Source organism: Marmota monax, unplaced genomic scaffold, assembly GCF_021218885.2.
Source record: "Marmota monax isolate L192 unplaced genomic scaffold, Marmota_monax_Labrador192_F-V1.1 WCK01_AAM20220418_F8-fsc00138, whole genome shotgun sequence".
In the NCBI taxonomy this organism is placed as follows: Eukaryota; Metazoa; Chordata; class Mammalia; order Rodentia; family Sciuridae; genus Marmota; species Marmota monax.
In genome coordinates, this window is record NW_026692763.1 from 2,613,609 (window position 1) to 2,631,210 (window position 17,602).

At 44.6% G+C, this 17,602-nt stretch overlaps 3 protein-coding genes across 7 annotated transcripts in view; 2 read left to right on the forward strand and 1 right to left on the reverse strand.

The window, feature by feature from the left end:
* The window catches only part of Abr (ABR activator of RhoGEF and GTPase), a 189,284-nt gene extending 186,443 nt beyond the window's left edge, over window positions 1-2,841 (forward strand). For all 5 annotated transcript variants that reach the window (XM_046446891.2, XM_058580071.1, XM_058580070.1 and 2 more), the window contains one exon: window positions 352-2,841. In XM_046446891.2, the coding sequence (XP_046302847.1) occupies window positions 352-441 (90 nt within the window). In that variant the 3' untranslated portion in view covers window positions 442-2,841. The remainder of the gene's footprint in view (window positions 1-351) is intronic.
* Window positions 2,842-4,724: 1,883 nt separating this feature from the next.
* Timm22 (translocase of inner mitochondrial membrane 22) lies at window positions 4,725-9,628 on the reverse strand. The gene is made up of 4 exons (XM_046446898.2): window positions 9,391-9,628; window positions 7,818-8,014; window positions 7,198-7,270; window positions 4,725-5,326 (listed from the first exon to the last, which is right to left on the reverse strand). The coding sequence occupies exons 1-4, from the start codon at window positions 9,626-9,628 to the stop codon at window positions 5,250-5,252; spliced, it is 585 nt and encodes a 194-aa protein (XP_046302854.1). The 3' UTR covers window positions 4,725-5,249.
* Window positions 9,629-9,779: 151 nt separating this feature from the next.
* Window positions 9,780-17,602, forward strand: part of Nxn (nucleoredoxin) — a 170,483-nt gene continuing 162,660 nt past the window's right edge. The window contains exon 1 of the mRNA XM_046446895.2: window positions 9,780-10,071. Within this exon, the coding sequence (XP_046302851.1) occupies window positions 9,796-10,071 (276 nt within the window). The 5' untranslated portion in view covers window positions 9,780-9,795. The remainder of the gene's footprint in view (window positions 10,072-17,602) is intronic.

Genomic DNA, 17,602 nt, shown 5'->3' on the forward strand with positions numbered 1-17,602 from the left:
TCAGGGGCAGGAGGCTTCCCTGAGACACAGACCAGATCAGGGCAGAGATGCCAAGCTGACCTCAGGCCCAGGTTTGACCTTATGACTGAGATTGGGGAAGTGGCTCTAGACTCCCCACCCTCTGTCCTGCAGCGCCCTCTAGTGCTATAATGGACTAACACACCTGGGCTTCAAAGGAAGGTGTGGCTTTCAGGAGGTGGCCAAAGCCATCCTTGGGAGGGCAGGGGGCAACACAGACTCCCCCCACCACGCCCCCGTCCCCCGCCCAGGGACCTTTTCTTCTCAACAGATCAGATGAGGAGGGCCAGGAAGACAAGGACTCCAACCTTAGTCTCTCCTGTCTCCCCACAGGTGCAGGTCCTCCTCTACTACCTGCAGCACCCCCCCATCTCCTTTGCAGAACTGAAGCGGAACACACTGTACTTTTCCACTGATGTGTAGCCCGAGGAGGGGTGGCTGTGGGGGGTGGCCAGAGCCAGCCCCTCCAGCCAGAGCCCAACACAGACTTGAAAGACTGCAATAGAAACTCCCCAGCCCAGCACTCCAGACTCCAAGGGAAGCCAACTTCCAAGAACTGGAATATGTGCATCTTTTGTGCCACCTTGTACAAAGCCAGCTGACCAGCCCCCAGCCTCACCGCCAGCCCCGGCTCCTGCCCTCTGTACCTCTAGTTGTGTCTAATGCTCCGTGCTGTTTGGGAATTGTTTAATGTCTATCTGTCATGCAGAAAAGGTAGTGACCGACCATGTGTGGGCACACAGCCTGCTTTATTCTTTCATTTCCCCCAAGCCTTTCTTTCCTCCTGAGTCCAGTCCAAGGGCTTTTATTTGGCACTCTGTAGCTGCCACCAGCTTCTCCTTTCTTGGCCCTGCTCCTAGACTGTAGCCTCCCCTCAGTGTCCTCCACCCTTGCCTCTGTCCCAGCCCGGCCACATGCATGTGCAGCTTCAGTTTTTGCTCCAAACACCTGGAAAGTTCTGCAGAGGTCCTGGGCAGCAGTGGTGGCCTATCCAATGCACTGCCCTGGGCCTCTCCCCACCCTCCACTGTGGGAGCACACCTGCTTGCCTTGCTGCCTGTGCAAATGTTGGACAAGGAGACAGACTCACACTAATCCCACGTTTTAGCACAGAGCTGGAGGGCTGATTTCTGGGGTTTGTCTGCTCTGTCTCCTGCTTAGCAGTGAGGCGTCTTTGACTGTTTCTTCTACTGCTGAATTTTCAGTTTTTTCCCCCTGGAGTTCTATTTCCTTTGAGTATAAAGACCCACAAGTGACCTGCTATCAAGAGAGCCAGAGGGTCAGGAAGGCGTCCGGGGAGGTAGGAGAGTCCAGACTGCTGAGGAAACAAGCCAGGTGGAACAGTCAGCACTGGCCTGAGTTGCGGGGAAGCTGCACTTGGCAGTGAGTTACAGAGGCTTTCCTGATGGAGCCAGGCTTCCTGGAGGGCAACTTCTGTGGCTGGTGCAGGTGTCCAGAAGCATGCAGGCTCCATCTCGGAGGCTGCCTGGCACCTCACATACCTCGTGGTACTTTTGCCTTAGATTTTACACTCTCCACAGCCGAGCACTGCCACGGGGCAGCCCCAACTGCCACGTGCGCTCCAGACCCTGGGAAAGGAAGGCACAATCCAGCAGTTGCCAGCCATCACGGTGCTGCCCTTGCCCCAGCTTCTAGATGCAGCTTTGTGGATGAACTCTGGAAACTCCCAGAAATTAGAGGATGAAGAATCACAGGCACCTGCCTCTCTTGGGACTGGGTTTTGCTGGGGAACCTCATTGTTGACACTGCAGGGGATCAAGAGGTGCCATTCCCAACTTTGAGACCCATTGCTCAGTACTGGAAAGGAGTAATATTTATTCCCAAAGTGCCAGCAAAAGGGGCTTGAACCTTTGCACAACTCCCTGGCTTTTCTATGTGCCAGCGGCCATTCTAGGCTCTTAGGATTAGGGAAAACAGCTCCCACTGCTCTTGCTCAGGGGTAAGTCTAAAGGGTTTGTTGGCCCTGAAGCAGGAGTACTTGCTTGGAGAGAGGCAGGGGCCTTCCTGATCTACTTTATACCTGTCGCCAGTGGAACAGTATACTCTTCACGCTGGAATAGGGAAATGCTGACCATTCAGCTGCCTGTTAGCAGCTTACCAAGGAGCCCTGCTCCCTGGGGCAAGTGAAGGAAAAGATCCCACCATCTGACCATTCCTGAAGTCTCCGCTTGGCACTTGTTGGTATGTGGTATGGAAGATTCTTGCTTCCAGAAGATTGTCAGTTACAAATTAGAGGCCCAGCTAGAGCTAATTACAGCCCAAATGGGTGTCTCCTGCCTCCCCCAAATACAGAATGTTTGCTTTTCAGTGTCAGGCAGCTACTGCAGCCCCCAGCTTGCTTAGGCAATATGAAAACAGGAAGGCTGGAAGAGCTGAGAAATGCAAAAGGCTTATAATATTTATAAATTCCACTGAGTGGGGAGGGTCGGGTGCCAGACATGGACTAAGCTGCACCGAGGAAATAAATACCTGGTGGGTTCTCCTGAGCCAGGGACTGCAGCCCAGAACCCCCAGTCACTGTACTTAGCAGGGCAGCCTGTGCCAACAGGACTCGAAGGGACAGGCTACAGGAGTCCCAGGGATGCCTGTCCTTGCTGGGCAATGGGTGAGGGCTGCCAGTTTTGCTGATAGAGGTAGGATGGGACCCTTCATTAATATTTGACTTTAATAAGTTGGTAAGGATATATTTTTTTGTCTCTGTTCTGTTTCAATTTATGTAGATTATTATAAATTGATGTAAACCATGTGAAAGGAAAATGTTAATAAAAAAAAATGCAAAGCCCCAACATTTGCACAAAACTCAGCCCTGTGGTGTAGATGTTTGTGTTCTCAGTAGTCCAGGGAAGACCACCAATCTAAATATTTAACACTTCCAGCTGCATCCAGATGTGAATTTCTAGGAACCTGTTTACCTAGCTATCTGTCCTTGAACCTTCCTTTTGGGAGCCAGGACAGAGTGTGGGGGCAATAAGCCAGCCCTCTCTTTGCTCGACACAAAGACCTCCCTTTGGACCAGGCTGCTGCAGTCCTCTTCATGTCTAACTACTGACCTGGCCATCAATGTACCTCAGAGAGATGACCATTAGTTGTCCACTGGTTTTCGATAATTTTTCTCTGCAATTTCCTTGGAAGTGGCATGTCTTTGGGTCAGTCTTTTGGTCTAATCTGCTTGTTGGAGAAGCTGTATCCCCCAGAGGGCCCACCCTCCTTTGGTTAATGTACGCTCCCACCAGCTTATGCCCTTGGATACTGTGTTTATTCTGGAGATCAAGAACAGATGTCTCTGAAAATTGCTGTTTGGTTTATGAGCTCATACTGGCTCCCTAGTCATCTAAAACAGGAAGCTATTCATCTCCTCTCTTGATTGAATAGTCAGTGTGGACAAGGCTTGGCTTATTGAACTGATGGCTACTGACATCCTCCAGGCTCATCTTTGCCAAGTCAATTGGGAGGGCAGCATTTCTTGTACTCAATACCATGCACAAGACTAGCTGATAGAAGATCCCAGGCATCTGAGCATTTTGACAGGTACCGGGTAGGACTGACTGCCCTTGCTTCAGAATAGTCCTAGGTTTGAAATATTTAGGGACAGTACAGGAAACACTCCTAAATTTGTTTTTGTTTTGAGTGCTGGGGATTGAACCCAGGGACTCCTAAATTTGTTCCCAGAGCTCTGAGGAATGCTCCCAACGGCCTAGTGATGATACAGCTTCATGCTTATAAGGAGGCAAGTATCACATAGAATTCACCACAGAGGACAGAAGCCCTATGTACTAGCTTACATTCATTGAAAGGAAACAGCTAAAAGAAGGTGTCACCAGCTATCCTTTGACATAACACAAATACACACTAGGGATGCTTGGATGTTGAAGCTGAGTCTCTGATTCTAGTTAAGGGTGGGTAGGATAGAAGACAGCAAATGAGAAAGAAAAGGGGGGAAAATGTGGAGGAGCTACAGTACAGGAAAAAGGCAGCCAGCACTATGTGGCCCCCACTGAGCCTACCTGCCTGTTCCTCCAAGAGGTAAAGCCCAAGAGTTCATCGGCTCTACTCCACTACTGCACCAGAGCAAAACAGCACAGCAGTGGAGGCCAACCACAAAAAAACCATTTACACATGTGTGTGTGCATATTTTATATATATTTGTGTGTGTGTGCCTCCACAGCACACAATGAGGCTGAGTTGCTACTGTCAGCATAAGACCATGAGGTCAAAAACAAAATATCCACTGATAGTGGAGAACAGGGGCAGCAATGAGTAGCCCCTCTACCATGTCTGGCCTTAGCCAGTAGCTGCTGTGACTGAGTCATCAGGATGACCACAGTAGGACCCTCCACATGTGTCCTGGAGCTGGGCTTGGGCCTGAAACCAACGTGTGGTTCAGCAAACTGCAGGCATGCCTATCAGCCAGCCCTGGAGGGTTTCTGTGAAGTGGCCAGAGGGAGTCACACAAGGAATTTCAGTGCATCCTAGAAAGCAGCTAGACTAGGCTCCTGGAGAGAGGGCTGCTTTCTGGCCAAACTAATGATCCTGGTGGAGATGACCCAGTCCACACAAACCCTGAAAATCCAACAGTCCTAGATTTCTCAGGAGTTTTGTCACACTTTCCCACTGGATTGTCACTCTTTGAACTGCCTACCATCATTTTTGAGAACTGTGGAATTTGAAAATAAAAATAAACCAACCTTTAAACTGTAATATAAATATATATATACTTTTAACAAGAATGGCAGAACACTAAACAAAACAAAATGACATAATTGGTTGAATGGCATGAATTTACTCTGCCTTGCCCTGGCATGCGAGATGAATGCTTGCACGGTGTTCCAAGGCAAAGGAGCTTCCTGGGTATATATGAACATACTGCCACCTCCATGCCCATAACCCAGAGGACAGGATGTGGTTAGGACTGAGCCTTTGTGGAGTTTAATTCCTAACAGTCAACACAATGTCTCCTGAAGGCTCCAAGGAGACAATCTGGCATAGCCATCCCCTGAAAAGGCTGGCTGGAATCCAGGAGCAGCACAGAGTGTGGTTGCTCTGACTGCTAGAGACAGAGAACAGCCAGGAGGCTCCCTCAAAACACCAACTATATGAAGGAAAACAAATGTCTTCAGCCCCTGAAGCAAGTGCCAAGTGGTACAGAAACTCTCCTCCGGAAAACAGCTTTAATCCTGGGCTGGCGTCCTCCTTCCCCACAGGCAATTACTCTCACCGTAGGTAATAATCAATTGCAGCAGAGAAAGCAGCAAAACCTCCACAACCAATGGTCCCAGCCTTTAAGCCAGCTGTAAAGCAAACAGAAGTAATATTACCTTACCTGTGGTAACAGATGCTGGGTCAGGATGCATTCACAAAAAGTTTATATACCCACAGATGCAGAGAAACCAGCTTAAATATTCTCATTCAACCTACAGTGGCTCTATAAAACTTCAGTGAAGGGTTGGGGTTGTGGCTCAGCGGTAGAGCACTTGCCTAGTATGTGTGAGGTGCTGGGTTCGATTCTCAGCACCACATATAAACAAATAAAATAAAAAGGTCTATCAACAACTTAAAAAATATTTTTAAAATAAATAAATAAAGGCATTATGTACATCTACAACTTAAAAAAAAAGAATTAAAAAAAAATTTCAGTGAAGAAGCATGTAAGATGTACACCAGCCAGGCTGGGTGGCTCATGTTTATAATCCCAGCGGTTTAGGAGTCTGAAGCAGAAGGATCGCGAGTTCAAAGCCAGCCTCAGCAACTTAGTAAGGCCGTAAGCGACTTAGTAAGACCTTGTCTCTCAATAAAATACAAAAAATTGTCTGGGAAATTGGCTTAGTGGTTAAGTGCCCCTGGGTTTAATCCCTGGTACCAAAAAAGATTTAAGTCTTTGTGTTTTATTTAACTTAACTTTTCTCATTCCAAAGAATTACTACTTCTAGTCTTATGGAAATAGCCCCTCAAAGGCAGGAAACTGGTTAAAAGAACCAGCCCTTGGAATCAAATGAAAGCATATGGCCTTTTACCCTATCTGTTTATGGAATAAATTCCTGGGAAGGTGATCAAAGCAGTCCTGGAGGGAGTTGAGCTTCTCACAGAGGCCCTGACAAGCTAAGCAACAAGAAGACCAAAAGAAAAGTCACTCTATAAATTACATATGGCTATGTGAAGAGCAAATTCAGACTTTAATGACAGCAAATCATCCCGACTCTCAGAAGATGAGAGGCTTTTGCTCCAGATAAGTCAGGGTGTGAATGATGGAGAGTGGCCCAGCAATAGATACTGCTTCTAGGAAACTCAAGTCCCTGAGGTCTGCACCACACACTCGATGAGCATGCTAACAGAGAGAAATGGTGGGGATCAGTTTGTTCCTTTGTTGCTTACAGTTGATAATCTAACATTTCTAGAATGTTTATATTTAGCTTTCAATGGGAAGAATTCTAAGAATCCTCAATTGCAGAACAACATTACCATTATGATTTAGATATAAAATTAAAACTGATAATTGGGACTGGAAAAATACCTCATTAGAAGAGTACACGCCTAGCAAGGCTCTGGGTTTGTCCCCAGAACTGCAAAGCATAACAAAACAAAAATACAACTGACAACTGTCTAAAATTAAGAATAATGGGTAAACATTAAAAATGACTGGAGCTAAAAGTTCAGCATGGCCTGCACACGTGGACAAACGGGTTTTCCAGGGCTGAGTGGACTTAGCTATGCTTCTGTACTATCCTGCAAACCAAAAAACTCCAACTTACCTATATGAGAAAGTTGCTGGATATACTTAATAAGGGGGCAGTTCTTTTTTCTAAGATAGACTGGATCAATGGTTCTTAGTGAGGGTGATGTGCCCCCCAAGGGACTTTTGGCATCATTGGGAAACACTTGTCATTGTCACAACTGAAGCAGTGCTGCTGCATCTTGCTAAACATCCTACAATGAACAGGATTGACCCCCCGGTCACAGCAAAGATTTATTGGTCCAAAGGCCAAGGATGAGAAACCCTGATAGAGATAATAGCAAGTTCCAAAACTGGGTTAACACAGAAGCAGTCAAGATCTATTTGTCAGAAGAATATCAAGTGTCCCTGGAACACTCATACTTGGAAATGTCAACATCAGCACGTTGGCCAAGGCCACAAAGGAAAACCATTTGAGAGTTGTTTACTAACCTCTGAAACCAATGGCTCCTCCAGTGATGCAGCCACTGATGACACTGTTCTTCCAATCTGATCTGCCCCGGTACTGTGGGGGCAGAAGCGCAGGTCAAGCCAGAGAAACAAGCCAGAAAATACACAGGACTTCCAGTTGGCTAATTTAGTTACTATCCAAAGGAAACCTTTTTAAAAGTATAGTTTCTAAAATTTAAATGTATCCATAGATGCTTCCTGCAGGTGGCACTAGAGCACTGTAATCAAGTCCAGTATTTGAGAAGTAACCAAAATTTTTTTCAGGTTCTCCAAAATGTCTTTGTGGGGCGAGGGTGAGGGAAGGGGGCACTGGGGATCAAACCCAGGGGCACTCCAGCACTGGGCTAGACCCCTGGCCCTTTTTATGTTTTATTTTGAGACAGGGTCTCGCTAAATTACCCAGGCTGGTCTTGAACTTGTGTTCTACCTGCCTCAGCCTCCAGGGTAGCTGGGATTACATTACAAGCATGCACCACCATACCCAGGTCCAATAAATTAAAATGTTCAAAATCATTAACTGGGCTGGGGAATGTAACTCAGTGACAGATCACTTGTGAGACAGCAGCTGGTAAGGATTTCTCAGAAAGCAGAGAGACACTTACAGATTCTACCAGACACTCAGTACAGGAAAACATGGCACCCACAATGGCAAAATTTTTGGCATAGGATAATCCTCTCTGTCCCATGTCTTTGAGAACTTCTTTTGCAGTCGGTGTACGGTAAGGATCCTTAGGGTCAAAGCCTACATTGGTATCAATGCCAGCAGTAAAAACTCCAAATGCACCTCCCAAGACAAATCCTAAAAACAGAGATGAAGATTTCTTGGGTATGTTTTCGGGGTTACTGTTTGGGATCAAAAAGATGACTTTTTCCATGGCCACTAGTGCACTAGTCACTAACACTCTCCACTTGCCTCCATATTACACAATTCAGGATCTATCTTCTGTCTCCTTTAGCATTTCTGCCTCCTTTCATTTCCTAACATTGCTCATGATTCTGCCACTCTCAAGAAGTTAAGAAGTTTTCCCAAGACCACATAGCTACCAAACAGCTGATCCCAAAATGCTATTCCTATGCAACCTTCCTGAGCTGCAGGACACTTCCATACAGATGTGTTCTCACCATCTCAGAATCAATGTAAGTTCAAAGAAATCTTGGGCTCCTCCCTTCCCAGATTTCCTGCTATGGCTCTTTTTAAAAATACCTTTAATTATTTATTTTTATGTGGTGCTGAGCATGGAACCCAGTGCCTCACTCCTGCTAGGCAAGCGCTCAACCACTGAGCTACAACCCCAGCCCAGCTTATGGCTCTTTCTTTCAAGTGGCCCCAGCTCCAAAAAGATCTCTTTTCTTTCTAATATATTTCACTTTTTAAAATTTGCACTCGCCCACTACTCATTTCTTAAATGTCTTTTGTTCCCAGTAAGATTCAAACTCTTCTGCAAATATGCAATCAGCCTCTTTACCAGCACACAGGAGGTATGCTGTACATGCTCAAATACTCAGAAGTCAATTTTTTTCTTAAAAAGCCACCTTCCCTTGGGCCGGAGTTGTGGCTCAGCGGTAGAGCGATCGCATTGCAAGTACGAGAACTGGGTTCGATCCTCAGCACCACATAAAAAATAAATAAGTGAAATAAAGGTATTGTGTCCAACTACAACTAAAAAATAAATACCTTAAAAAAAAAAAAAAAAGCCATCTTCCCTCCCTGCTCCCCGCGCACGCAGCAGCTCGTGGCAGTTCCTGCCTTAAGGACCAGTGGATTTGCAGTTCCCTGTGTTTTCAGCACTCTTCTGCCAGCCTCCTTCTCAACATTCTTCTCTTTACGTAGTAAAATGTTAGTATCAGGAGTAAAATGTTAGCACCCCACCGCCCGGCAGAAGTCAGTTGCTTATAACTTGTTGAATTAATGATTAAATGAATTGAACGAAGTGGCGCATTTTATAACCTGCAGGCCCTGCCCCTTAGTACTGATTCTCGGACTCAATTTCCACCGGAGAAAGCTAACCTCAGGGTCAGGCGAGGAAATACCCGAGTTCACTGGACCAGGCGCGAGTGCAGTCAGGGTCGAGGCACACAGGTCGCTCGCCTCCTAGGCATGTGGTCTTCTTGGCCGAGAACCCCAAGGCCCTTCGAGCCCTCAGCCTCCCGAGGGCCCCACAAGCCTCGTCTCACCTCCCACGCAGGCCAGCGCTGCCTTGAAGGCGCAGCTTTCCATCGCCCTCTCGATCATCTTCTGCTCCTCACTCTTGGCCGGACTCGGGATTCCGCCCAGGCTCCCAGGCTCCAGGAGCCGGGGCTGACGCTTGTCTCCCACCAGGTATTGCAGAAGAAGGCTGTACTGCAAGGGGGCTTCAGCGGAACCCCCCGCCTCAGGCACGGAGCCCCCGGCCTTTGGGGCGGCCGCCGCCATGACAGTGGCTGCCTAAGACACCCTCGTGTCGTTCTTTCCACAGCAGATTCCACAAACTTCCCGTCAGGCCCCTGAGAAGCCAGCCAGCGAAAAGAACAGCAGATTCGCCAAATGGATGAAGCTGTGGAAGCAAAGGTTGGCCTTTGCACCCCTGCGAGAGAGCTAACATGTTTCCCCAAAGACTCTTTTTAACATTGAACCAAGCTTGTGCAGCTACCCCAACAGCACTGGAAAACAAAATCCAGGTTCACCAGAAAAGTGCCATCTTTGGGACTGCAGCGCGAAGCCTACCGGGATTTGTAGTTCTAATTCAAACATCCTACTATTTTTCCCAGAAGGCCGCCGGGCTAGGAGTGGCTGCGCACCCAAGCTGCTGCAGTGCTCTGGAGAGTCGGCAGGGGACGCACGTGCCTTACCACTGCCCTTCCCGTTTGATAATTGAGGTATTCCTTTTTTATTTTCTTTTTTCTTTTTCTAGACGGGATTTTGCTCTGTTGTTGCCCAGGCTGGTCCTGAACTCCTGAACTCAAGTGATCCTCTCGCCTCAGCTTCCCAAGTAGCTGGGACTACGGGCGTCCCACGGCATTTGGTTTAATTGGGATGTACTTGAAGGTGTTCAGAGATGCAAATAATGGATTAGTTTTTTGGTTAGTTTGTTTTGGTTCTGGGGATTGAGCCTAGGGGCAATGTGCTTAGGGGAGTTTAACCACTGGGACAAATTCCTAGTTTTTTGTTTTGTTTTGTTTTTCGAGACAAGGTCCTACTAAGTTGCTTAGAGCCTCACTGACTTGCTGAGACTGGCCTCAAAATTGCCGTCTTTCTGCCTCAGCCTCCTGTGCCGCCGGGATTACAGGTATACAACAGGGCCAAGCTATTGGTCGGTGTTTTGTAGATAAACATGGAAGCATGGTATAAATATATGCCATAAATGTTTTGTTTGATAATTAAACTTCTGAAGAAAAAGAAGCTAACAAATAAGTGAGGTTAGCCCAGCCCAAGGAAAACCAGGGACCCAGAGGCAATAGCCGGAAGGAGAGTTCAACAGAGAGTCAAGTGAAGCTGTGGCGCTACTCACTCCAGCCAGTTGCCAGTTGGACCATTAAAAAGCCAAGTTTATGTTAGGTTGAACCAATTCAAGTATTTACCAGCTTGCAAATTCATTAGCTAAAGGTAAACTGTGAGAAAGCACTGAACACGAGCCCCCCCACACCAAAAAAAAAAAAATCTGCAGTATTTAAGATCCCAAAATGATCTCTTCATTCAGACTCTGTGTGTGTGTGTGTGTGTGTGTGTGTTTGCACAAACTCCAGCACAGTGCTGGGGTTGGACTCTCAGGCCTTTCACATGCTAGGTAAACACTATACCACTGCGCTACACCCCCAGCTCCAGACTAGCAACTTATTTGGATTTCTTGACTAAGAAACATGCGTGGAAACAGGGTGGGGAGCAATATGGGCAGTAATGCTTTTTTTTTTTTTAACTTTTTTTTTTAGTTGTAGTTAGACGCAATACCTTTATTTATGTATTTTTATGTGATGCTGAGGATCGAACCCAGTGCCTCACATGTGCTAGGCGAGCGCTCTATCATGAGCTACAACCCCAGCCCAGAGATGCTTCTTTGATGTCCAAAATTCTGTAAGTTTCCAAACATAATGGACATGTGATTACCCACTGCTTCTGCTCCCACCAGGCTACCTAATGAGCTATTCCTGAGATCCCCAGTGAGTCCCCAGTTGTCAAATCTAATTCAGGCCTTGTTTTGCTAGACTTCTCAACTGCATATGACACAGTGACCCCTCCCTCCTTAGAAGTTTCTAATAGAGCCCCTCTCTCCCTCTCCTAGTTACACCCCAGCCTCTCCAGCTGCTCTTCTCAGATTTCATTGCAGATACCTCTGCCTGACCCTTTCCTCTGGTGCTCTTGGATCCCTCCACTAGACACTCCATTCTACCTGGGCAGCCTTGTCCACACTCATGGCATCTATACTACTACTTACAATGCATCAGCAACTACAAAACCTTTATGTCCAACTTTGTTTTTCCTTGTGGACACAAGAATCCCCCCCCCCAACATACTAGGGATTAAACCCAGTGGGATTCTACCACTAAGCTACATCCCCAGTCCTTTTATTTTTTGAGACAAGGGTCTCACTAAGTTACCCAGGCTGGCTTTGAACTTGACTGTCCTGACTCAGCCTCCCTATTAGCTGGGATTGCAGGCATGTACCCCTACACCTGGCAAGAACCAAACATTTCTGATAGGCACTTCTAACTTGACACACCCTGTCAACCACCCTGTCCTTCCAGATGATGGAGGTGCCTAGGACTCTGATTTTTGCTAAGATCTTTTTTTTTTTTTTAAGTTACTGGGGCTTGAACCCAGGTCTTTGCACATGCTAGACAAGCATTCTAGCACTGAGCTGTGTCCAGCCCTCTCATGCTAAGATCTTAAGAGCCAAAGTTAGAAGTGAGAGAAGTCCCAGGCAACGAAGCCTTGGGAACCAATAAGTGGTCTAAAGAGCTAATTTATGGAACCAGTCGGAGAGCAATAGTCAAACCTCAAAAAGTTATGGAGGATCATGTCATCCGGCAGAGAAATTCTGTGTGTCAGAGGTGCGTGAGATAGGGAACTTTGTATGGAAAATCATTGGCCCTGATCATAGATGGTGAGCAAACAAACAGATATTGATCTGCTATCACCCTCTCCTGTCTCCTTCCAAAAGGTGAAATAGATTTCACATGATGGAAAACTTGAACCCACCCCCGCTCAAGTACACTATGAAAGTGAGAAGTGGTTTTCCATGTCTGTTTCCCTGGGCTGAACCTGTGTCAGCAGACTAGGGACCTTATCTAGCCATGGCATCATTGGAAGTCCAACAGCACTTAAGTTACAGCTTGGTTCTCCACCCCAGGTTGTCTCTTCTGGTCACAAGGATGCAGGATTAAAACAGCATCTAAGGGGCAGTAGTTGTAGCTCAGTGGTAAAGCACTTGCCTCGCATGTATGAGGCCCTGGGTTCGAACCTCAGAACCACATAAAAATATATAAATAAAAATAAAGATATTGTGCCCATCTACAACTACAACAAAAAAATTTAAAAAAAAAAAACAGCATCTAGGTTTTGGGTTGTAGTTCAGCGGTAGAGCACTTGTCTAGCACGTGCAAGGCCCTGGGATCGATCCTCAGCACCACGTAAAAATAAATAAACAAATTAAAAGTATTGTGTACAACTTAAAAAAAAAAAAAACCCAGCATCTAAGCAGATCAGAGGACAGAGAACAGTTGAAGATGAGTTGGGTTCACAGTGAGGGAAACAGAAGAGTCAGGCAATGCAAAGTTGATGACCTATCACTCTAGTGTGCTGAACTAAGAGGAGGCCTGCTTATGCCTGTGAGACCCCAACTGATCTACCCAGTCCTCTCAGGTGCTGGCTGCTGGAGCCCAGAAGTAAAGAAATAGCACAAATTGGAATGGAATGAGGAAGCCCAAGGTGAGAAAGGGCTGTGTTTTGCATGTGGATTTGAGTCCTGTATGGCTTTGGTAACAGGGAGATGGGTTGATGGTCCTGATCCTGGAAGCAGGTATGGTCTAATAGATCCTGAGTAGCAAGGGATTTATTGCAGATGGTAGTGGGTACTGAACAAGTGATCCTGTATTTAAAGAGTCTTGATCAATGTCCTCAAAAAAAAAAAAAAAGCAGACTCGGGGCTGGGGATGTGGGACAAGCGGTAGTGCGCTCGCCCGGCAGGCGTGTGGCCCGGGTTCGATTCTCAGCACCACATACAAACAAAGATGTTGTGTCCGCCGAAAACTAAAAAATAAATATTAAAAATTCTCTCTCTCTCTCTCTCTCTCTCTCTCTCTCTCTGTCAATCTCTCTCTCTTTCTTAAAAAAAATAAAAAATAAAAATAAAAAAAATTCTCTCTCTCTCTTTAAAAAAAAAAGCAGACAACTAGGAGCTGGGGATAGACATGTGGTAGCTAAGAAAGTCATGGAAGGAGAAGGTAATGCGGTCCTCCTAGAAGGTGAGTGTAAAACACCAGCAACACCTGGACAACTTCATGCTCACGTGAGGAGTGGAGGTCAGAGGTAAAAATTCAAGAATGTTTAGGAATCAGGAGTACCTATAGCCAGGCACAATGGAGCATACCTGGAATCCCAGCAACTCAGGAGGCTGAGGCAGGAGGACTGCAAGTTCAAAGCCAGCCTCTGCAACTTAGTGAGGCCCTAAGCAATTTAGGGAGACCCTACCTCAAAATAAGAAATAAAATGATCTAGGGCTGTAGTGTAGTTCAATGGTAAAGTGCCTCTGGGTTCAATCCCCCATACCAAAAGAAAAAAAAAGGGGGGTCGCTGCAATCTTACACTGCCTATCACATGTGGTCATATAAGGCAAAGTGCTAGTTTTTTTTTGTTGTTGTTGTTGTTTATTTATTTTTTTTTTTATTTTTTTTTTAATTTTTTATTGTGGGTTGTTCAAAACATTACAAATTTCTTGACATATCATATTCCACACTTTGATTCTAGTGGGTTATGAACTCCCACCTTCACCCCATACACAGATTGCAGATTCACATCAGTTACACATCCATTGATTTACAAATTGCCATACTAGTGTCTGTTGTGCTCCGCTGCCTTTCCCATCATCCACCCTCCCCCCTCCCCACCTCTCCCCTCCCCTCCCCTCCTCTCTCTCTACCCCCTCCACTGTATAACCCTGAGGGTCTCCTTCCATTACCGTGCAATTTACCTTCTCTCTCCCTTTCCCTCCCACCTCTCATCCCTGTTAAATGTTAATCTTCTTCTCCTGTTCTTCGTCCCTACTCTGTTCTTAGTTACTTTCCTTATATCAAAGAAGACATTTGGCATTTGTTTTTTAGGGATTGGCTAGCTTCACTTAGCATAATCTGCTCTAATGCCATCCATTTCCCTGTAAATTCTATGATTTTGTCATTTTTTAATGCAGAGTAATACTCCATTGTGTATAAATGCCACATTTTTTTTATCCATTCGTCTATTGAAGGGCATCTAGGTTGGTTCCACAGTCTTGCTATTGTGAACTGTGCTGCTATGAACATCGATGTAGCAGTGTCCCTGTAGCATGCTCTTTTTAGGTCTTTAGGGAATAGACCAAGAAGGGGAATAGCTGGGTCAAATGGTGGCTCCATTCCCAGCTTTCCAAGAAATCTCCATACTGCTTTCCAAATTGGCTGCACCAATCTGCAGTCCCACCAGCAATGTACAAGTGTACCCTTTTCCCCACATCCTCGCCAGCACTTGTTGTTGTTTGACTTCCTAATGGCTGCCAATCTTACTGGAGTGAGATGGTATCTTAGGGTGGTTTTGATTTGCATTTCTCTGACAGCTAGAGATGTTGAGCATTTTTTCATGTACTTGTTGATTGACTGTATGTCCTCCTCTGTGAAGTGTCTGTTCAGGTCCTTGGCCCATTTGTTGATTGGGTTGTTTGTTCTCTTATTGTCTAATTTTTTGAGTTCTTTGTATACTCTGGATATTAGGGCTCTATCTGAAGTGTGAGGAGTAAAGATTTGTTCCCAGGATGTAGGCTCCCTATTTACCTCTCTTATTGTTTCTTTTGCTGAGAAAAAACTTCTTAGTTTGAGTAAGTCCCATTTGTTGATTCTAGTTATTAACTTTTGTGCTATGGGTGTCCTATTGAGGAATTTGGAGCCCGACCCCACCGACTGTAGATCGTAGCCAACTTTTTCTTCTATCAGACGGCGCGTCTCTGATTTGATATCAAGTTCCTTGATCCATTTTGAATTCACTTTTGTGCATGGCGAGAGAAAGGGATTCAGTTTCATTTTGTTGCATATGGATTTCCAGTTTTCCCAGCACCATTTGTTGAAGATGCTATCCTTCCTCCATTGCATGCTTTTAGCCCCTTTATCAAATATAAGATAGTTGTAGTTTTGTGGATTGGTTTCTGTGTCCTCTATTCTGTACCATTGGTCCACACGCCTGTTTTGGTACCAGTACCATGCTGTTTTTGTTACTATTGCTCTGTAGTATAGTTTGAAGTCTGGTATCGCTATACCGCCTGATTCACACTTCTTGCTTAGCATTGTTTTTGCTATTCTGGGTCTTTTATTTTTCCATATGAATTTCATGATTGCTTTCTCTATTTCTACAAGAAATGCCATTGGGATTTTGATTGGCACTGCATTAAACCTATAGAGAACTTTTGGTAATATCGCCATTTTGATGATGTTAGTTCTGCCTATCCATGAACAGGGTATATTTTTCCATCTTCTAAGATCTTCTTCTATTTCTCTCTTTAGGGTTCTGTAGTTTTCATTGTATAAGTCTTTCACCTCTTTTGTTAGGTTGATTCCCAAGTATTTTATTTTTTTTGAAGATATTTTGAATGGAGTGGTTGTCCTCATTTCCATTTCAGAGGATTTGTCGCTGATATACAGGAATGCCTTTGATTTATGCGTGTTGATTTTAAATCCTGCCACTTTGCTGAATTCATTTATTAGCTCTAATAGTTTCTTTGTAGAGCCTTTTGGGTCTGCTAGATATAGAATCATATCATCTGCAAATAGTGATAATTTAATTTCTTCTTTTCCTATTTTTATGCCTTTAATTTCTTTCGTCTGTCTAATTGCTCTGGCCAGTGTTTCGAGAACTATGTTGAAGAGAAGTGGAGAGAGAGGGCATCCCTGTCTTGTTCCAGATTTTAGAGGGAATGCCTTCAGTTTTTCTCCATTCAGAATAATGCTAGCCTGAGGCTTAGCATAGATTGCTTTTACAATATTGAGGTATGTTCCTGTTATCCCTAGTTTTTCTAGAGTTTTGAACATAAAGGGATGCTGTACTTTGTCAAATGCTTTTTCCGCATCTATCGAGATGATCATATGGTTCTTATTTTTAAGTCTATTGATGTGGTGAATAACATTTATTGATTTCCGTATATTGAACCAGCCTTGCATCCCAGGGATGAATCCTACTTGATCATGGTGTACAATTTTTTTTATATGTTTTTGTATCCGATTCGCCAGAATTTTATTGAGGATTTTTGCATCTAGGTTCATTAGAGATATTGGTCTGTAGTTTTCTTTCTTTGAAGTGTCTTTGTCTGGTTTAGGTATCAGGGTGATGTTGGCCTCATAGAATGAATTTGGAAGTTCTCCCTCCTTTTCTATTTCCTGAAGTAGCTTGAAAAGTATTGGTATTAGTTCTTCTTTAAAGGTTTTGTAAAATTCTGCTGTATACCCATCGGGACCTGGGCTTTTCTTAGTTGGTAGTCTTTTGATGGTTTCTTCTATCTCCTCAATTGATATTGGTCTGTTTAGGTTTTCTATATCCTCCTGACTCAATCTGGGCAGATCATATGACTTAAGAAATTTATCTATGCCTTCACTATCTTCTAATTTATTGGAGTATAAGGATTCAAAATAGTTTTTGATTATCTTCTGTATTTCTGAAGTGTCTGTTGTGATATTGCCTTTTTCATCCCGTATGCTAGTAATTTGAGTTCTCTCTCTTCTTCTCTTCACTAGCATCGCTAAGGGTCTGTCGATTTTGTTTATTTTTTCAAAGAACCAACTTTTAGTTTTGTCAATTTTTTCAATTGTTTCTTTTGTTTCGATTTCATTAATTTCAGCTCTGATTTTAATTATTTCTTGCCTTCTACTTCTTTTGCTGTTGTTTTGCTCTTCTTTTTCAAGGATTTTGAGATGAAGTATGAGATCATTTATTTGTTGGTTTTTTCTTTTTTTAAGGAATGAACTCCAAGCAATGAATTTTCCTCTTAGAACTGCTTTCAATGTGTCCCATAGATTCCGATATGTTGTGTCTGTGTTTTCATTTATCTCTAAGAATTTTTTAATTTCCTCCTTGATGTCTTCTATAACCCATTGATCATTCAGTAACCTATTGTTCATTCTCCAATTGATGTATGCTTTTTCCTTCCTTCTTTTATCGTTGATTTTCAGTTTCATTCCATTA